The sequence below is a fragment of the Chanodichthys erythropterus genome, chromosome 24 (assembly GCF_024489055.1).
Source record: "Chanodichthys erythropterus isolate Z2021 chromosome 24, ASM2448905v1, whole genome shotgun sequence".
Lineage (NCBI taxonomy): Eukaryota > Metazoa > Chordata > Actinopteri > Cypriniformes > Xenocyprididae > Chanodichthys > Chanodichthys erythropterus.
In genome coordinates, this window is record NC_090244.1 from 1,875,793 (window position 1) to 1,896,625 (window position 20,833).

Below are 20,833 nucleotides of genomic sequence, written 5' to 3' on the forward strand. Positions count from 1 at the left end.
AGTAACTCACCGCGATACCATACAAGGTGATATTATCCTTCTCGCTTTCTTCCACGGCTTTCTTTAGGTCTGGGCTGTCATGCGATTCTCCATCAGTGATGACAATCATGACTTTCTTAGCATCTGGGCGACCTCCATGTTTGAACCCTTGAGTTCTGTTATAAATGCATATACAATGAGTGAGTCACACAAAAAATAAATCTTTGGCTGACTTTGATTCAAAATACCACAGTATTAGCCCCCCCCCTTACCCACACACACACAAAAACAACAACATAAAAGAACATTAACTAATCTCCCCATTTTCGCATCTTACTAAAAATGCATAAAATAACACTTTATTTCAACATTTACTGTCCCTATCCAGCCCCATGAAAAGCAGATGCGAAATAGAAATCGTGTTTTCTATATTTCATTGAGCTACTTGATTGAAACATGTTCTTTTAACATGAAAACACTGAGTTAAGCCAAAGAGTAACATGAAGCACAAAGAGTTCAGACATCACGTTGACCACATGATGTTGCCATGACAGAATGAGAGCATATTGTGTTTATGGCAAAAACAGTATAAAAACAACAAAATCGCTATGAAAACAGATGACAAAAAGCAAAAACAAAGGTATTATTACATAAACTTGACATGTAATGTTAAAGTTTGTTTTAGGTTCATTGGAATCAGGACTTGCCGACTTCTTGGAAGTAATGTCAAATGACGGTAAGAAGGGATTTAAATTCTAAATAAATTTGCCAGTTTAATATTATTTATATTAGCTGATCCAAAATAATGCTCTGATTTATTGTGATTTTATGCAGTTGCAAATCACCTTGACTCATTTTGTTTTGCCTTATTTCCATTGTAAATAACGATGCACATACGTTTATGAATGGCAGACAGACAAACACAAATATGCCAGTTTACCGAGCCGCATTAATCCCTAGAGCCGTGCGCGTCTCCTCTCCGCCTCGCTGGTTGATATTCTTAGCTGCCGCTACAACCTCCTCAACTGTACGGAAATCATCCAGCCGAAACTCGTTCACTACTCGTTCACCGTACTGCACCACACCTACCTGGACAACAGGACACAACACCAGGTGAGATGGCATAATTTACAATATACTTGCTTTTACATGTCATCAAATTCTGTTGTTTAACTGGAATACGCTGCATGATTTTGGCCCAGTTCTGTGTTAGTCTGCAGATTTGAGTTGAATTGCATAGTGTATCATTAGCACAGAATATGTTTTCTTTTAGCTTTAAAATATGATTCCATTAATTCGTCAGAGATCAGACATGTTTGAGCCGATTTTAGAACACATAGGCTGTAGCAGAAATCAAATACTTCCCCACTATATAGTATGTGAAAAACAGTATGCCAAAAGAGTAGTGTGTCCGATTACTGATGCTTTGTCCCAATCTCTCGCAATCTCCCTTGAGTAGGTACTTCTTTTGAATAAGTAATTACTTCACGACCAAAAAAAAGTATGTTCTATATAGCATGAGCATACTACATTCGCCATGTTGTCATTATCATGTGACCTACCAGCATCAGTTGCGTCGCTTCACTGCCATTCACAAATCCTGGTGCCTCATGGGATAGTAAAGTGTCCTTTGAATGCACACTTCAGAATCTCGCCGGAAGTAGTAGGTCATCCGGGTATTTTTGCTTATTTTTTTAGGAGTGTTATGCATACTACTTTTGTCACATACTGTTTTTCACCTACTATATAGTAGGGAAGTATGCAATTTCAGTGCAGCCATATTGTTTACATTTGTCATCTAGCAACAAGGTCCACATTTTTGCATCTGTTTGTTGCGTTCAGAATGACATGAAAGGTAGTGTGGGATCCGATGCCTAGTGTTTTAAAATTTGTTCAGATTTGAAAAGTTTTGTAATGTTGTCCAGCCTTTAAAAACGAATGCATGAAACAGAAATTTAGCTTTATAATATTAAAAATATATCTAGATATTTCCATAATGCATCATAATTACCATTTAATAAAATTATGTATATTTTCTTGAATTATCAGATTTGTTTGCACAAGTTTGGCTGAAGTTCCTGAGCCTCATGAGTACAGTGGTAAGTGCTGTTTTTGTACAACCCAAAGCAAAGTCAAAACAGTCCAAACTGATTTTCCAGGTCATAATTCAGACGCACCTGGATCTGTCCTGGACCGATGTAAAACTTCTGTAGCACGTTTATCAGGAAATCTTGAACCTCATACCAGGGGTAGATGGAGTTGGATCCATCTAACACAATCACTATGTCCATGTAGGTCTCGCATCCTGTGGAGAAACTGATGCTGTCAGAATGCATGTGATGAAAGCAGATTCCAAAGGAAGCTTCATCAATAAAGAGTTTGACATTACTTTGAAAGGCCGGAGCGATGCTGTAGGTGAAGTTGAAGCTGCTATTGACTCTTGAACAGATTCCCGTGCTGTAGTAGGAACTTCCACACTCGTACGACCACAGCGGCCCACATGCCTAAAACACAGCCAGCATGAAACCGTGTTCACAAACCATTTGTGCATTCAGCATTTTGATGAAATAATATGACATTTCTTAGGAATAACATGCACTGATGAATAGTTCTTAGATCTTTGAGAAAGTAAAATAGTTATTGCATTAAAGTGAACATAATTATTACCACAAAGCTGTTATCCTTGGGGTTAGAGGTGAGACTCATTCCCAACCTCATTTTCTCTTTGCGTTCAGACACATTGTTTAGGGATATCTTTCCTTGAAAGTCCAAAAGAAAAATATTACAAAATGTTGGTACAATACGCCTTAATATTAAGGTGTCAAATGGGAGATATAATACCTAAATGCAATCGTGTGCAGTTTTTGGCAGGTTTGCGATCTAGTGGACATCTGTAGACGTCACCTGTCTGATGTTCGCCACTCCTCTCAAAGGGAGCTCCTACTAGGAGCCTGAAATACAAGAATATACTTTCTTAAATACTTATACAACATGCTTTATTTGATCATGTTTAAGTGTTTGATATATTCTGTAAATATGTTTATCTGTAAAAACTTGGCACCCAAGTCTTTTGACTTAGGCCAGTAAGCAACCACCTTGAAACCCATCCAAATATACCTGGAAACGTTGTAGGAAACACCAAAAATACAATTGTACTTTAGCAAAGCTCTAGCATTATGGAGGTAAGTTTTGCACAGGAAAGCAGCACTCAAGATTATCTCCAGGAAAAGTAATGGTAGCAGATCAGTCCAAACAGCCATTTTATGAGAAACGCAAATAGGATCACAAGTTCAACATTCCAGCAGTGTTCCAGAGTTCCAGTCAGTCATTCACTCCCTGATAGGAAGAAAACGCTACGAGCCCAGCAGTAGGGAATCGCTAAGCAGATTTTTCCAGCTTCTGAGGTACGTTTGAGACCGAGCCAATACCAGAAACCAACAGCAAAACTCAGTAATTCTGTTCACGTTGAGATCAAGACGTTTAGAACTACGATGACAAACCGCATCCCAGAGTTTGGCCTGTGAAATCCATCCATGTCAGTGTTTACATTCCTCTACTGCCACTGTGACCTGCAGTGCGGCTGTGTGTTTTGGATCACAAAAAACACTGCTGTCAATCAATCTGCAGTCTTGTCATATTGTCAATAATGCCAAGTCTGTGTTGAGATAGACCAGTCTGTGTTGGTTATGACTGGCCACCTTTCACTAATCTGGATGATCTAGTTTGATTTTATAGAGGTTTTTGGCAGCTGAAAACCAACTTCAATAGGTTCAGAAACCAACTAAATCTATGAATACCAGCAAACGAAGAGTGGTTTAATCTAATCTTTTCAGAAGGGAAATTATTTTGCTGTATTACCATGTTGAATAAATATGGTAATCTTTCAGTATTATGCTATAAAGAACCATAGGGGTTGTTTTTGCTTTAAGGCACATGATAGATTGCAATTGTTTTCAGGATGTGCAGCACTGTCCATTCCCACAATGCACCACTCTCTGAACATCAGTCATTATTGGAATGTACTGTTACTCTTTGGCACCCGTAGTGAAGGTTTAGTCTATCCTGAGGCAAAGTTATTTGAAGAACGTCTGGTTAAACCCAGTCTTTTTTTCCAGTACATCCAATGCTAATACAACATGTCAGGGTTTTCACAATAAATTGGAGCTCAACATCTGAAAAGATGATGGTTCATCTTACCCTAAACAAGTATTCAAGCATGCACTTAAATAAATAGATTTGCCATTATACAGCTATGGAAATAATTAAGAGACCACTTAACATTGATTTCTGAACTTGGAGTGGTCTCTTAATTTTTTCCATAGCTGTATATTTTGTCATTGCATGTCAAACTAATTACTCTGTGAATCCGTACCGTTTGAATGAGCTATATGTATTCTGTTTGGAAATGGAATGTGTATCTTGGTTGGCAGTTTGTTTGGATTTTGCCATGATGGAGTCTGATATTACATCCTATAATGATGTTTTGGGTTAGCAGCAAACTATATGATTGTAATATGGTGGTGAATCAGTGCAAAGGCTTCTATTCACTCTGATTAAATTTCATAGCACTAAATTAACATTCAATTTACATTTTCGTGAAATAAACCATCATTTCAAGATATATAAAGCATACATGCAGTATATAAAACCTATAGTGGTTAAACATTGAGACTGGTAACTGGAAAGCTCTAGGTTCAACCCCAGTCAATGTTGACTGATAAACTACAATTTTACAACAATTCACTAAACAGTTGTGACTGAAACGTGGTATCTACTGTACAAGGTTACCGTAAAGTAAGTCATTCTCTTTTTTCCAGCACAAACATGCAAATGAGACTTATTATAGAATGCACCATTCACAAGTTTGCCCTGTTTGCATTTAGATTTATGCATTTTATCCAATGCAACTTGCATTGCATTTCAAGTTCACGCATTTACTGAAAGATATTTGTACTGGAAAACGACAAAAATATTGAGGAAGAACATCATTTTTTACAGTATAGTGGTAATGCTTCTTTTTAACTTTAATACCTATTTGATATTATTGCCAAAATTGTATTATGTTAACATTAAATTTACATTGTGAAATTCCTGTCAACTGTTAGAATAATCTTTTATTTTTCATGAAATATTATGAAGACAAATGTGCACTGATAAATCATTCACAATAAAACCAGGAGCATTTATTAAAAGTTAATATTTTGTTGAATTTAAAAAACCAAACAAACATGTAAACAACAGGATGCACTCAAACTTTGACAAGAACTGCATTGAATAGTTCTACAAAAAATTTTAGATGCATGAAATATTTTATATCCATTAGTGCATAAAACAAAACAGTCCTTTGACTTCATTTAAGTGACATTCTACAAAAATTAAAAAGCAACATTCCTCTTGGTTCCTGCACAGTAAATCACATTCCAGAAGGTAAAGCGCGCCACACGGTTTGTCTTGATGCACAGGAGGGGGTTTGGGAATTACAAGCCACAAAACACATACTTTCCAAAGCTCACGAGTGGCGCGCGAACGCTCGTAGACAGGTCGAGACAAGTGCAAATACTTTCCACTTATTTACCTGTGCACATCAAAGGCCCCCAGATTTCTCAATGCTGGGGGACCACGAGTTATTCATCAGTGATGACAAACCTCAGGATTAAAAAACAGGAAGTTGACGTCCGGATTTGGAGGATTTAGTGCAGTGGGAGTTTGGTTTATGGTGTGTATTTTTTTGTGTCTGGGCTTTTACGAGTCTAAAACAATACCCTGTGTTTTAAAGGCTGTAAACTGTGACCGTGTAATGGTTTAGGACTAATTGATTCGCTTTAACACAGTCGGCTGGGTTACAGTAAATGCCATTATTTGCTCATGACGCAAGTAGCATTCTGGAAGGATCAGCAGGCTGCAATTTTGCATGCAAAATGTATGCTATATAAAATATATTTATGATCATGGTCTACCTAAACCTGCTGTATTTTTTGTATATTAAACACAATGTTCAGAATCCCTGTTAGTGAGTCATTCTTAGTTTGACTTCCTGGCTGCATCCGAAATTGCATATACTCTCTTGAGTAGGTACTTAGTTTGAAAAGGTAATTGTATAGTTTGAGTAGTAATTACATCACGACAGCTAAAAAAGCATGTTCTAAATAGTATGAATGCAATCCAGATGTACTAAATTCACCATGTTGTCATTATCATGTGACCTACCAGCGTCAGTTGCATCACTTCACTGCCATTCATAAATCCTCTCCTGTGTCAATCGTATGCACACTTCAGAATCTTGCCAGAAGTAGTAGGTCATCCGGGTATGACAGTGTTGTAACTTGAGTTATGAAATCAGATGGCTTTTTTCAAGTAGCTATAAAGTAACTACATACTAGTAAATCTACAACAAAATATCCGAGTTACTTTATCAAATAAGTAACGCACATTACTGTTTTCCCATTTATGGACTGACAGCTCTCCTGTCCTCATGTTGAGAGAATGTTAAATGTGTTTGTGTGTGTATATATACATTTTTACTTATTTATTTATTTCGGACGCAGCCCCTGTCTCTTTCAAAACATTTATTTGTCAACTTCTGACTCAACCAATGATGTGAGTTTGGGGTGAGACTATTGATTCTCTGACCAATTACAAATTTTCTTTTTGTTTGTTTTAAATACTATAAAAACACCAATTTATTTGACTACACTGTAAAAGAATTCCACTTATTTCAACTTTAAATCTTACGTTCAGTTGCTGACATAAATGTTTAAGTATAATCAAATTGGTCATTAATCAAAGTCATTTCAAATTAAAGTAAATTATATTAAATTGACTTTAAAAAAATCAAGTTGACTTAAAAAGTTAAAAAATGGCTAATTATTTTGACAAGTTCTTTGGATTTCAACAAAAATATCTTAATTTGTGTTCTGAAGATGAATGAAGGTCTTACGGGTGTAGAACGATATGAGGGTGAGTAATTGATGACATTATTTTCATTTTTGGGTGAACTAACCCTTTAAAGTAATGTAAAAACCTAAGCAGTGTTGGGTTAGTTACTCTAAAAAGTAATGAATTACTTTTCACATAATTACATCTTCAGCTGTGTAAACAGATTTCTGTACTAATTACTCTCTAATAAGTATTGCATTACTTACCACCACTGCATTACTGCATCTGTAAACATACTTGACTCTCTAAGAATTTTAATACTTAGTCTTAGAAATACTACAGTATTAAGACGATCTGCAATGACTCACTTGCTACTAGATGCATAAAACTTGTGTCATTGTTTTTCATTCTGAAAGGTTTTGTTTATTGCTTCTATAATTTCCCATGAATCTGATCCTTGCAGAAATCTGCAGCTGAATTACGTGGCATCAGGAGAACCACAGTTTGATTTACTTCAGTGAGAGCGATTCATCTTTCTGCTGGGAGAGTTTCAAGGTCGATTCTGAGACTGCATGTTTGCCAGCAGACAGCAGAACGTTGATGTGTGATCGCATTTCGCAACACTATTTCACGGAAAAAAATGATGGATGGAAGTATTCCTAAAGAGAAAATGATTGCTGAAGTTCTGCATTTCCCAATAATATCTTGATTGTTTCTTATAGACAGCAATAGAGTGCAACAGTTGGGTTCTGGAAGTAAAAACTCCATTCATTTCCTCCATAGGAAAATTGATTTTTAACAATAACTCAATGTCAGACATACTGTGAGCTATGAGGTTGTTAATCAAAGGTATTTTCTTTTGTTGAATGTCATTGGATTATTTCAACTAAATAACCATGTTTAACAGTGGTGAAAAACTACATTACCCATAATGCTATACAGAAAATTCCACCAATCAGAGAGTCAAAACTATTAGCTCCACCCACTCCCATGAAGCACTGAGAATGACGTAATCAAGTCAGTCTCCCTATGCTCTCTAAGTGCTTAAGTATTTGAATATATATGCCTATTTTGCAATAAACTTACAGTACATTTTTAAATTAGTAGTTTTTAATTTGATTATGCTGTTCCCAATGCTTCATGAAAATGTTTTCTCAGGCCAATATGAAACTGAGACTGGGAATAAAAATTCAAGGACTCCATACAGAACTGGTTTTCTCTTTGCTCTATATGGATTGGCTGACAAAAGAAATCTTTTCAAATCAGTTCCTGAAGATGCAGTCTTACCATTTCCGCCCATCGGCCTCATGTTGCTGAACCGTATATCCGAACTGAGCTTCTTTCGAACCCTTGATGATTCTTGCATGTCTTGTGTCAATATTAAAGCAAGTCCGCGGCCCTGAAATAAACACAAACAGCTTTTCAACTGGATTCAATTCATGTTAATACTTTACCGTTTGTAGACCATTCCCAAGATTATTAGAAGTGACTTGAGGAATCGTTCATGACTTGAGCGCAAATGATTCGGGATGCTTAAAATGCTGAAGTTAAAAACTTATTGTTAGACTTTATGCTTAAAAAAGAGCAAACATCTACCAACTGGGTAAGAAAAATAGTTGTTTTCACTTTGAATCAAGTTTATTTTCCTGACCCCATTGGCAGATCTATTTATTTTTTCCTTGTTTCATGTACAAACTCACCTTTTTTAAATTAATTTTGCTTTTTCCATAAAGAATCTTGATTTGAGAATGTTTAGATATTTGTACTGGAAAACAAGATAATTCTGAGGAAGAAAATTGCTTTTTGCAGTGTAATGATGCTTGTCTTAGCTAATTATTTTTGGCATGAGTACTGCGTTCACATTAAGAGTCACTGATAAAAGGTCTAAATGTTACAATATGTCTAAGAAACGCTCTTACTCTTTTGTTGTTTTTAAAGAGGCAAAATTTATCTCACATGGTGCACAAAGATGATAAACAGTCAATAAGAGCAGGAGGGAATAATCAAGCTAAACGCCATCGACAGCACAAATCAAAGGGAATTTTTCTTTTGTCCTGTGATGGTCTGTTCTCACTTCCCTCGGGTTCTGGATGGACATTGGCAGCGACTCTCAACAGTAAGTGCCTCCGGATTTCATTTAAATTTTTATCGGGGTAGGTCACTCGAATATGGTATTGTAGAAGTGATGTCACATTGCCTTTCAAGTTTAATTTCCTGGGGAAACATTTCCCCTGACAGGGAAAAAAGAAAATGGGTCAGTCACATTTCCTCTGTATTCTTCTCAGCAGGATGAAAAGTCCCACAAAGAAAGAAGTTCAGGATGAAAAGTGAACACAGTGGTGATATTTGATATTAAATTTGGTGATATTTGTCATATATATATATATATAATTATATAATATGAAACTAAAACCGCTAGTAGGTGGCTTAATACGAGAGTCAAAGAATCATTCATTCATGATTCATTCAAACCGACTTATTTATTTATGAATGATACTGGGTGTTTGGAACTATTATTATTGGTAAAATAGAGCAAAAACAGTCAAAATTGTTTACAAGTTGTATTAAAATATTATATTTGCAATCCCCCTGATATTCGGGAAAACAGCACCTTTCCTTGTCATATTGCTTAACTATATAATATGATATAAAAGACAAAATCTCTGAAACTTTTATGGTTAAAACCTATACAATCTTCTTTTTTTTTTTTGATGATGGTTTCTCTAGATAAGACTCTTATTCCTCGTCTGGGATCGTTTAAAGCTCTTTGAAGCTGCACTGAAACTGTAATTTTGACCTTCAACCGTTTGGTGCCCATTGAAGTCCACTATATGGAGAATAATCCTGGAATGTTTTCATCAAAAACCTTCATTTCCTTAATTTCTTTTCAACTGAAGAAAGAAGGACATGAACATTTTGGAGACATGAGGGTGAGTAAATTATCAGGAAATTTTAATTTTGAAAGTGAACTAATCCTTTAATTGAGGCCTATTGCCTAAGTTAGACTGGCTCTATGTTGATATTTTAATCATGTGATATACTGAAATATAAAAAAAATCTTGCAAAAAGGGCACTTGAGTCGGAGATGAAAAGGGCAGGTCCTTGAGCATCAGAAAATTACGCAATGCGGACAGCTGAAGTATACCCAGGGCTTTAGGGTCTGTGTTAAATATTAGTAATTTCAATACTTTAACTTACTTATTTCAGTTAGTAAAAACACTGGTTTTATTGAACCCAAAACACTCCTTTAATACACCATCTCTTGGAATATGAGGCGAAGCGTTAGCCAATCGCTACTTGTTATTGTGAAATCAGCCAAGATCTGTGGCAAAATTACAGCCACTTTACAATAGTAATGACTATAACGAATGTTATGTGCTCAGATGCTCTGCATTCTTGAGGGGATCTAGTGACATTTCATTTTTCATGTGTGATTGACCATGTGTTCCAAATCCTAGTGAGAAACCTTATTGCGCACTGCATAAAAATATATATATTGGCTAAAATGCATATATTTTAATCAGATTGAGACAAAAATCTCCAGTTGGGTCGCCAGAATTGGATTTATCGCAGTGCTTTCAGACCGGTTCTGGCTCAGATCAGAAATGAATCCACGACCAACACTTTGGGCCAGAAATGATCCTAACCAGACATTACACTCATGGCAAGTGACTGCGTAAGATTCCAGGATGGTAAAGTCTTCACAAAAGGATTCTGGGAAAGTGCTCTTAATTTTGAGTTATTGAACAGGTGGCTCTTCTGACTCATCCAAGTCTCTAGATATGGCTCAGGTCCCTCTTTCAGTGTTTTTTCACCTGTTTTACTGTCCATCAGGTGAAAATCACAAGTAGGATCACTTAATAAAGAAACAGCACACCTCAACAGGACACATGATTTTGACATCAACACTTCAAAATATTTAGTATTTTTGTCTTCCAGGACAAATATCTGAACATTCTTAAATCAAGATAGCAAAAGAGAACCAAAATAACTTAAGAAATTAGGTCATGTATACTGAAAAATGGATCAAAATTGACCGTTCGCAAAGACCCGCCTCCTTTAGTTACTGTTGCTACGTCCGACAAGCCATGATTCCGGTCTCACGCCACACATCATGTTCTCACGCAGTGAAAAATACATCACGGAGCAAAGAGGAGATTCACAACGCGTCAACAGACAAGACAGAGCAGGTTACTTTTGATATGAAACAAAGTCTCAAATTTCAAATTTTGTCATTTTTAAAGAAATTTAAACAATAAATACCATTTTGTGGCTCTTTAATGTGCCGTGACAGATCGCTGTAGCGCCTCAGATCAAGTCAACTTCAGAGAACCGATCATCTCTTCCTAGTTCATTTATAGCATCAAATAAACATGAATGAACATCAGAAGGAATGTTGTTTCAGTCGCGGAAAGACGTAAATACACACCATTTTGTCAAGTTCAAGTCCACCTGCGTTAATCTACTAACTCCCCTGACTGCTTTGTTGGCATTATGATTGGTTAGATCACCTGTCAATCAAACTCCTGGCGAAGGGTCAATTAAGTGAGTTTTTGCTTAAAACAAAAACAAATATCTATCGGCAAAGTACGAAAAAAAAAAGTCTTGTTTTCCCTTTAAGGTCATTTTTCTGACCACAATGGCAGATATTTTTTCATATTTAAAGAATAAACTCAATTTAGATTTTTTTTTTTTCTTTTTCAGAAAACAAGACTTTTAACAAGTCATTTAACATCTCAGGTAAATGTATCTTTATTTGAGAATTTTTAGATATTTGTACTGGAAAACAAGACCAAGTAAGACATCTGTGTCCCAAAAGTGAATATTTGAAACCCGTAGGCCTATCTGAGGTTTTGATTAAGCTAAAAGTAGGTTAAAATCTGTCAGACGGATGGTATTTTCTCCTCATTACTGGCAATTATCAGTGTATCAGAACTCCCGCCAGAATTCCAGGCCGAGACACTTCCCGTGTCATCATCAGCCAATCAGAGCGCTCTCCAAGAGCGTAAACATCTCCGTGAGTATTCAAATTTAATGCATCACAGTGACAACAATTATGGTCCTTCTTTCACATGTGTTTTGACTCTAAAGTTTGCCCCAATTGTTTTTAATGGGAGTTAGCCATGAATTAGGTCCTTTTTCCAAAGCATTCCTTAAAAATATCTCGCCTCAGACGTACTTTTTCCACTTTGAGACGTCTATTGTTTTTAAATGACCGTATTTAACTGCCCCTCAGAGACGCACGTAAACAGTGTAGGCTAATAAATCTGCGCCCTCTGCTGGAGGCCACATGCAAACGCAGCGCTAAATTCCATGCTTTTATGTTTCCTAAACGTTTCATAACAGTTTTTTATTATTTGAATGCAGGCAAATGAGGTCAGTTTTATTCTTCTCATTAGAAATCGTTCAGTAAATCTTTTCAGACTTAGCTTTTTGACTAGTTGCATCCCCTAAAATAACAAATATTTGACCAAATGTTTAAAATATTATAATGATTATTAAATATATTGCATATTGTCTTGTGCATGCCAGTTTGGGAGCTGCTACTCTTGGAAATCCAGTCAGTTGAGCTGTAGGACTGAAGTTCTGGCACCTCGTTTGGATCGGTCTAGATTCATGAGCTAATACTTGAGGTAACCACTTCTCAGCTCATAAAAAATCTCTGGGAAGTCAGTCCACCAGAATACATCTTCTGTGCATATATTTATTATAATCGATCCTATGTATAACATGTGCCCTCTTGTGTAGGTCCATTAGATGAGTGAGTGTGTAAGTGGGTCCAGATTGTGTGTTTGATCCTGATCATAAAAGTCCATCTGGATGTTCTGGTTGAAGGTCACACAGTAATTCCTCCTCCTTTATCAACCTGTCGTTCCCAGAGCAGTAAAGGATCACTTTAATGAACTTGAGATTAACTTGTTAAACCCCAAGCACTCACTAAAATAACTAAAGTACTTAATTTCTCAGAACTTAGAAAGCACACAACTATTATGACTGTTTTATCACACTTAATGAAAATGAAAAAGTCTCTTTATTTTAATCTCATTGACACAAAATTGAGATAATAAAGAGCTTTTGCCCAAGTATTAACAGGTTTCTCCTAAGAAAAAGATATTTTTACTTGAGATGCTAAATTACATAAGATATTAAGTCCTAAAATGAAATGAGTTTATGCATAAAACTGGCAAATATCTGCAAGTGGGGTCAGAAAAAAACACGTTTTCCCTTTGAATTAAGTTTATTTTTCTGACCCCACTGGCAGAAATTTGTTCTTAGCATAAACTCACTTACTATCTGAAATCATTTTGCTTTTCCAGTAAATGTATCTTGATTTAATAATGTTTGTACTGGAAAAGACAAAATTAAGTTTTGCAGTGTACGTTCTCTCAAACACCTGTCAATCATGCTTGCATAAGCTCACTCACCTGGCAGCAGAGCGCCGATCCACATCAGCCAGAAGTAAGTGTACTCCATAAGTTCATGTGTGAATCAATCAGTGCGTGTGCATGAGGTCCTCCCAGCGAGAGCAGACGGTCGGGTCTGATTGAGTGCTGAACCACAGCAGAACTACATCTGAGAAGGAGGAGCTGACAGCTGACACGAGTAGGAGGAAAACGGGCCGACCATCCTCAAACTCTCAACACTGAGAGAGAGTTTGGAGCAGGTACCCGGTGAGGTGTGTTTATTAGACCAGACTGACCTTTCTAGCCGCTTCCAGCATGCTTTTACTGCTCTTAAAGCTGCTTCATGTCCCTCTCCAGATGTTCAGCTCTCCAGCTACATCTGTCGGGTAGCACCACAGAGCTCAAGGGACTTCCATAATATGGTGATTTATACACTCTTTAAAGACCTCAAGAAATCAAAATTGCGGCTATAGTTCACCCAAAAATGAACATTTTGTCATCATTTACTCACCTTTGTGTTGTTCTAAGTAGTTTCTTTCTTCTGTTGAACACAAAAGAGGATATTTTGAAGAATGTTGGTATCCAGACAGTTGATGGTAACCATAGTATTTTTGCTTACTACGGAAGTCAATGGCTACTGTCAACTGTCAGTGTTCATTTTTTGGGAGAACTATCCCTTTACGTTCATTCTTGTGTGGCATGAAGCTTTAAAATCCATTTATTTTGAATCTATACACTTCATCTCATGCTAAAACCTCTGGACAAAAACAGAAAAATCGCTGCACTATAAAAAATATTTCAAAGTTTATTCACAATATTTCATTTACAAGAAAATACTATTCGTCTTTCTACAATGCGAAAAAAAAAAAAAAGATTTTCTTACTAATTATTTCCTCAGCATTGTGTGGAAACTTGTTTCCACCACTGAATAAGAAAAAAAAATTATAATTGCGACTTTTTATCCCACAATTCTGACTTTTTTTCTCAGAATTGGGTGATATAAACTTGCAATTGTGAGTTATAAAGTCAGAATTGCGAGATATAAAGTCAGAATTGCGAGATATAAAGTCAGAATTGCGAGATATAAAGTCAGAATTGCAAGATATAAAGTCAGAATTGCGAGTCAAAGTCAGAATTGTGAGTTATAAAGTCAGAATTGTGAGTTATAGAGTCAGAATTGCGAGATATAAAGTCAGAATTGCGAGTCAAAGTCAGAATTGAGAGATATAAAGTCAGAATTGAGAGATAAAAAAGTCAAAATTGCGAGTTATAAAGTCAGAATTGCGAGTTATAAAGTCAGAATTGCGAGATATAAAGTCAGAATTGCGAGATATAAAGTCAGAATTGCGAGATATAAAGTCAGAATTGCGAGTCAAAGTCAGAATTGCGAGTCAAAGTCAGAATTGCGAGATATAAAGTCAGAATTGCGAGATATAAAGTCAGAATTGCGAGTCAAAGTCAGAATTGCGAGTCAAAGTCAGAATTGCGAGATATAAAGTCAGAATTGCGAGATATAAAGTCAGAATTGCGAGTCAAAGTCAGAATTGAGAGATAATAAAGTCAGAATTGAGAGATAAAAAAGTCAAAATTGCGAGTTATAAAGTCAGAATTGCGAGTTATAAAGTCAGAATTGCCTGATATAAAGTCAGAATTGCGAGATATAAAGTCAGAATTGCGAGTTATAAAGTCAGAATTGCGAGTTATAAAGTCAGAATTGCGAGTTATAAAGTCAGAATTGCCTGATATAAAGTCAGAATTGCGAGATATAAAGTCAGAATTGCGAGTTATAAAGTCAGAATTGCGAGTCAAAGTCAGAATTGCGAGATATAAAGTCAGAATTGCGAGTCAAAGTCAGAATTGCGAGATATAAAGTCAGAATTGCGAGTCAAAGTCAGAATTGCGAGATATAAAGTCAGAATTGTGAGATATAAAGTCAGAATTGCGTGATGTAAAGTCAGAATTGTGAGATATAAAGTCAGAATTGCGAGTCAAAGTCAGAATTGAGAGATAAAAAAGTCAAAATTGCGAGTTATAAAGTCAGAATTGCGAGTTATAAAGTCAGAATTGCCTGATATAAAGTCAGAATTGCGAGATATAAAGTCAGAATTGCGAGTTATAAAGTCAGAATTGCGAGTTATAAAGTCAGAATTGCGAGTTATAAAGTCAGAATTGCGAGTTATAAAGTCAGAATTGCCTGATATAAAGTCAGAATTGCCTGATATAAAGTCAGAATTGCCTGATATAAAGTCAGAATTGCCTGATATAAAGTCAGAATTGCGAGTTATAAAGTCAGAATTGCGAGATATAAAGTCGGAATTGCGAGATATAAAGTCGGAATTACTTTTTTTCTTTTTTTGGAAACAAGCTTCCATAGCATTTTGATATTTTTCTGAAAACAAGACTATATCTTCTCCAGTAAATATATCTTGATTTAAGAATGTTTATATATTTGTACTAGAAAACAATCTAGAAAAACAAAACAAACTAGAAAAAGCATACTTCAAAATTTCATGTGTAGTTTAGTGCGTTACTTGCTGTTTGGTATTTGTGAAATTTTCTAGTGATTTCTGAAAGAAAATAGTTTCAAAGGAAATACTACTCCAATTAGTTTTTTCAGCATGCGGTTTAGTTTGTGAAATGTGGGCGTCACACTCTGGAAACCAAAGTAAACAGATGAATATCCTGGAAGCTGGTGAGGGGGATATACAACTACAAACCCCCAACCACAACAGAGACACTGCTGATTAAACCTTCACCTTCATGACTCAGTGTGTTTAAGAGACTCCAGACGTGAAGAGATGTTTGATACGCTAGAAAAACACAGCAGGAGCTGATTAATGCTCTTTACCGTAAGTCCCAGAAAAAAATGAAAGTTCAGTCATCACTGTGTCATTCCAAAGCCATATAAGTTTCTTCCATAGATCACAAAAGATGTAGGTGTCAAGATCCCAAAGGGACATAACGGCACCATATGAGTATTCAGGAAGTCATATGAGATTAATGTGAGGAACTGACCCAAATATAAGTCATAATTCACATAATTCAAGCTTTTTGTGGTGTTTTTGTTCTTTTATTTTTGTGTAACTAAAGTTAAAAAAGTGAAATCATAATCAACCACCCCTTTAAAATATCTAAAAATGATAATAAAAAATGACTTGAGAAGCAACACTGCATAAGATATTAAGACTGTGTTCAGAGAATATATCTTTAACATGAGCTTTTATCACTTGTTTTAAGTATAAAGAAGTTAAAAATCTACCATTGCAGGAAGACAAAAACAATTACCTTCAAGATATAATCAATGAAACCATGCACTAATATCTAAGTGTTGCTTTTAAGATATTTTAAAAGGAAAACAATTCATTTTAAAAAAGTATTTTTTTGCAGGGAGTGTATTTTGTCGAGGAGCAAGTGATTAAGAAATCGGTGCAGAAATTCAAAAAGAAAAGCCATGGAAATAATCTGGAATATGGATCAGCAGACATCAGACCGCTATAAACCTTTAAATACAGACTTTGTGGGTGTGTTTCAACTAATAATGTTCACAGCCAAAAACGGCTACAATTAAACCTGCATCAAATTAACCTCAAAATGAATCAGATGTGCTAAAATAACATCTGACAGCCACATCAAACAGAAGTGAAGTCAGTCTGAAACATGAGGTCATCTGTGTCTTTATTAAATCCTGTGACAGGATGGAAGGGCGTCATGGAGTAAATCTGTGCAAAGTTGGCCGTGGATTTCGTTCATCTGGACCAGACGGAGCAGCATGAAGACGGTGTTGTGTCTGCCAGATCAGGTCTGTGTCAGAGTTAACCCTGAAAATGCATGTGTGTGTGCTTATGAATGTGTGTGTAGGTGTGTGTGCATGTGTTTCACAGACGCGTGTGTGTTTGTGCAATATGGAATCCATTATGAACAGGATGTTCCTGCCAAGTTGAACTTTTTCAAATAGATTTAATGCGGGCGCTAGGGTGTTGCCATGCCGTTTCAAATATGTGATACATTGTTTTCGGCATGTTGCTAAGGAGTTGCTATGGTGTTCTGGGTGGTTGCTAGGTGTTTTTCCTCCCCTTTGGCATGAAAAGAGCCTCTTCTGGCTCGGCTCCAGATATATATATTTCATTTGTAAACTATTTATGCATCTTGGTAGTATTTGTTGAACTGGATTGTGTCCAGACAGTCAGTAGTCACAAAAAAACTGTTCCTGCTTAAGCAGTGTGTTTTTAAATAGATCTGAATGGAGCTTATTTTGTCCAGATTTAGCTCTCAGAAGTTATTGTTTCTCAGAAATAGAAATCATTCTGACAGTGTGAAGAGGTAAATCATTGGTTTAGACATGTGATGTAATTCTGTCTCCTGGGAAATGATTTCTGAAGCCAAAAGAAATCTGAACATTCCCACCGGCTCACAGACACTGCTGCAAAATCATTTACTCTTATAAATATAGTGTTTATAACAATGAAGTGATACAGCTGAGATAATGACGATGGCATTCGCTTTCATTTTCATACAGAGAAATATTAAATTCACCAAAGTGGTTTAAAAACCAATTTCACCTATTTCCAGACTTTTTAACCACTGTCTATGAATATAAATAGTAAAGCAAGAACTTGATGTACACAAACCAAAAGTTTTATGTCAAATTATTACTGAATCAGTCTGACATTGGTATAAAACAGCTTCACAAAATCAAACACTTGGGTTCAAAACTAAAGACTCAAAACTGCTAAATTAATATTAAATAAACTCTAAATTCAGACTGGATGAGAAACAGTCAATGCTGATGTAAAATTGCAGCGTTTCTAAGTTGGCACATGTAAATTAAACTCTATATCACAGCAAACTGCCCATATGACACATCCCATACACACTGCATACTGGAGAATTATTAGTATGCTCAGTCCAGGACTGATGAGCTGAATGATGTGGGTTGGGCTGATATTCACAGCAAATGTGTCTGATCACTGAGAGACTTAAAAAGCCGTTGGTGGCTTTTCATGATGGATATGTGAGTGAAAATGAGTGTGTGGATTGTTTGTTTGGTGCAACACTGACAAAAGAAAAAGACTGTGATGAGTAATAAGAGTGTGAGGACATGTGCTGGGCTGAAAAAAAGGAAAATACTTAAATTAGATGATTTTTTTTTTTAAAATTAAAGGCACAATATGTAACTTTTCGCCACAAGAGGTCGCCTATTCAAAACAAAGGCGAGGGAGTTGTCGTCTTCACGTCTACACTGGTAGAAAAGAATCGGGACGGGACTCGGGCATCATTGATAGGCGACTGGTTAAACTTGCTTATTTCTCTGGATTTAAACATTCTTGGAAACATTTGGGATAATGTAAGTACACAAAATATATAACAGTGTTCTAGTGGTTTTTGGATATTTTAATCTAAAAAGTTTACATATTGTGTCTTAGAATTTCTATCAGCAAAGATTTTCAAGTAACAGTAACACAGCTGAAGATTTTTGTAACTGCAATCTGTGACAACTAGCCCCCATCTCCTTTATTTTCCAAAAACTCCAAAACATTACTTTTTATTCACCAAATACATTTAAAGGTGCCCTAGAATCAAAAATGTAATTTACCTGAATAACAAGAGTTCAGTACATGGAAAAGACATACAGTGAGTCTCAAACTCCATTGTTTCCTCTTTCTTATATAAATCTCATTTGTTTAAAAGACCTCAGAAAAACTCAACATAACACCGTCTGTTACGTCATCAATATGTACGCCCCCAATATTTGCATATGCCAGCTCATGTTCAAGGCATTACACAAGGGCAGACAGTATTAACGCCTGGATCTGTGCACAGCTGAATCATCAGACTAGGTAAGCAAGCAAGAACAATAGCGAAAAATGGCAGATGGAGCAATAATAACTGACATGATCCATGATATCATGATATTTTTAGTGATATTTGTAAATTGTCTTTCTAAATGTTTCGTTAGCATGTTGCTAATGTACTGTTAAATGTGGTTAAAGTTACCATCGGTTATTACTGTATTCACGGAGACAAGAGCCGTCGCTATTTTCATTATTAAACACTTGCAGTCTGTATAATTCATAAACACAACTTCATTCTTTATAAATCTCTCCAACAGTGTGTAATGTTAGCTTTAGCCACAGAGTACTATCAAACTCAGAATCAAATGTAAACATCCAAATAAATACTCACATGATCCGACGCATGCATGCAGTATGCATGACGAACATCTTGTAAAGATCCATTTGAGGGTTATATTAGCTGTGTGAATTTTGTAAATGCACTGTATTATAGTCGAGAGCTCGGGGGGGCAGGGAGCGAGAGATTTAAAGGGGCAGCAGCCTGAATCGGTGCATAGTTAATGATGCCCCAAAATAGGCAGTTAAAAAAATTAATTAAAAAAAATCTATGGGGTATTTTAAGCTGAAACTACACAGACACATTCAGGGGACACCTTAGACTTATATTAGATCTTAGAACTGGTTCTAGGGCACCTTTAATTCCATTTTAGTGCCCAGGGTTTTTATAACTAACTGAAACTAAAATTAAACGTAAAACCATAAAAAAAAGGTGATTGAAATGAAATAAATTTAACTGAAATAAAATAAAAATTAAAACAAACTTATTTTATTTCAGCAAGTTTCATTTTGATGTTCTAAACTTGAAACTGAAATAAATATTAATATAAACATTAAAAAAATACTAAATCACTAAAACAAACTAAAAGTTAAATTAAATGTAACATTCAAATAAAAATGTTAGTGAAAACTATAATAGTATCTCAATAAAACTAAAATATCAGCTGCTGAATACTAGCATACTATACAATTTTTTACATATAAGATATGGTAAAATTAATACAAGTACACTCTAAAAAAAAGGTTGGGTTGTTTTAACCCATGCTTTGGTAAAATATGGACAAACCAAACCGTTTAAAAATTTTAATTGTAAATTTAAACCAATTGTTGGGTTTGTCCATGTTTGGCTCAAACCAACCCAACATTAGAGTTTAGTATACGAGTGTGTGGTTTTGAATTCAGTATGGCTGCATCTGAAATCACATACATACTTCCCTACTATATAGCTGCCGAAAAACAGTATGTGACAAAAGAAGCATGTCTGAATTCACAGAGTAGACAAAAAGTACCTGTAGGTCACATGATAATAACAACATGACAGATGCAGTACATTCATACTATATAGAACATACTTTTTTAGCAGTCACAAAGCAATAACATATTCAAAATAAGTACCTACTCAAGAGAATATGCGATTTCGGTCTTTCACCTGATCAGTGGCTGATCAGAAGTTTTTCATCTCACAGCCACATGAGGGCGTCAGACCACTTTTGGCTTGTGTCCTGATGACACAAAACATTGACATTTACTCATTCAGCAGCCTTCATTCAATCAGAGAACATACACAAGGAAGGTGTTTGAACATTATATTGTCTGTAAATGAAAATGAATGCCTATCCAAAATGGAGTAAACTGACCTCAGCAGGGTTTAATCTTCAGAACATTGAGTTGAACACAGTAAAACTGGACTGGACTGTTCCTGCCCTGAAATGAATTCATGATTCA

The 20,833-nt window shown here is 35.8% G+C and overlaps 1 protein-coding gene across 2 annotated transcripts in view; it reads right to left on the bottom strand.

Moving 5' to 3' along the window:
* The window catches only part of itga11b (integrin, alpha 11b), a 39,589-nt gene extending 26,202 nt beyond the window's left edge, over window positions 1-13,387 (bottom strand). For both annotated transcript variants that reach the window (XM_067379235.1, XM_067379234.1), the window contains exons 1-8: window positions 13,281-13,387; window positions 8,143-8,254; window positions 2,821-2,930; window positions 2,647-2,738; window positions 2,369-2,483; window positions 2,157-2,284; window positions 920-1,068; window positions 11-155 (exon numbers count right to left, since the gene is read on the bottom strand). In XM_067379235.1, the coding sequence (XP_067235336.1) occupies window positions 11-155; window positions 920-1,068; window positions 2,157-2,284; window positions 2,369-2,483; window positions 2,647-2,738; window positions 2,821-2,930; window positions 8,143-8,254; window positions 13,281-13,329 (900 nt within the window). In that variant the 5' untranslated portion in view covers window positions 13,330-13,387. The remainder of the gene's footprint in view (window positions 1-10; window positions 156-919; window positions 1,069-2,156; window positions 2,285-2,368; window positions 2,484-2,646; window positions 2,739-2,820; window positions 2,931-8,142; window positions 8,255-13,280) is intronic.
* Window positions 13,388-20,833: the final 7,446 nt, after the last annotated feature.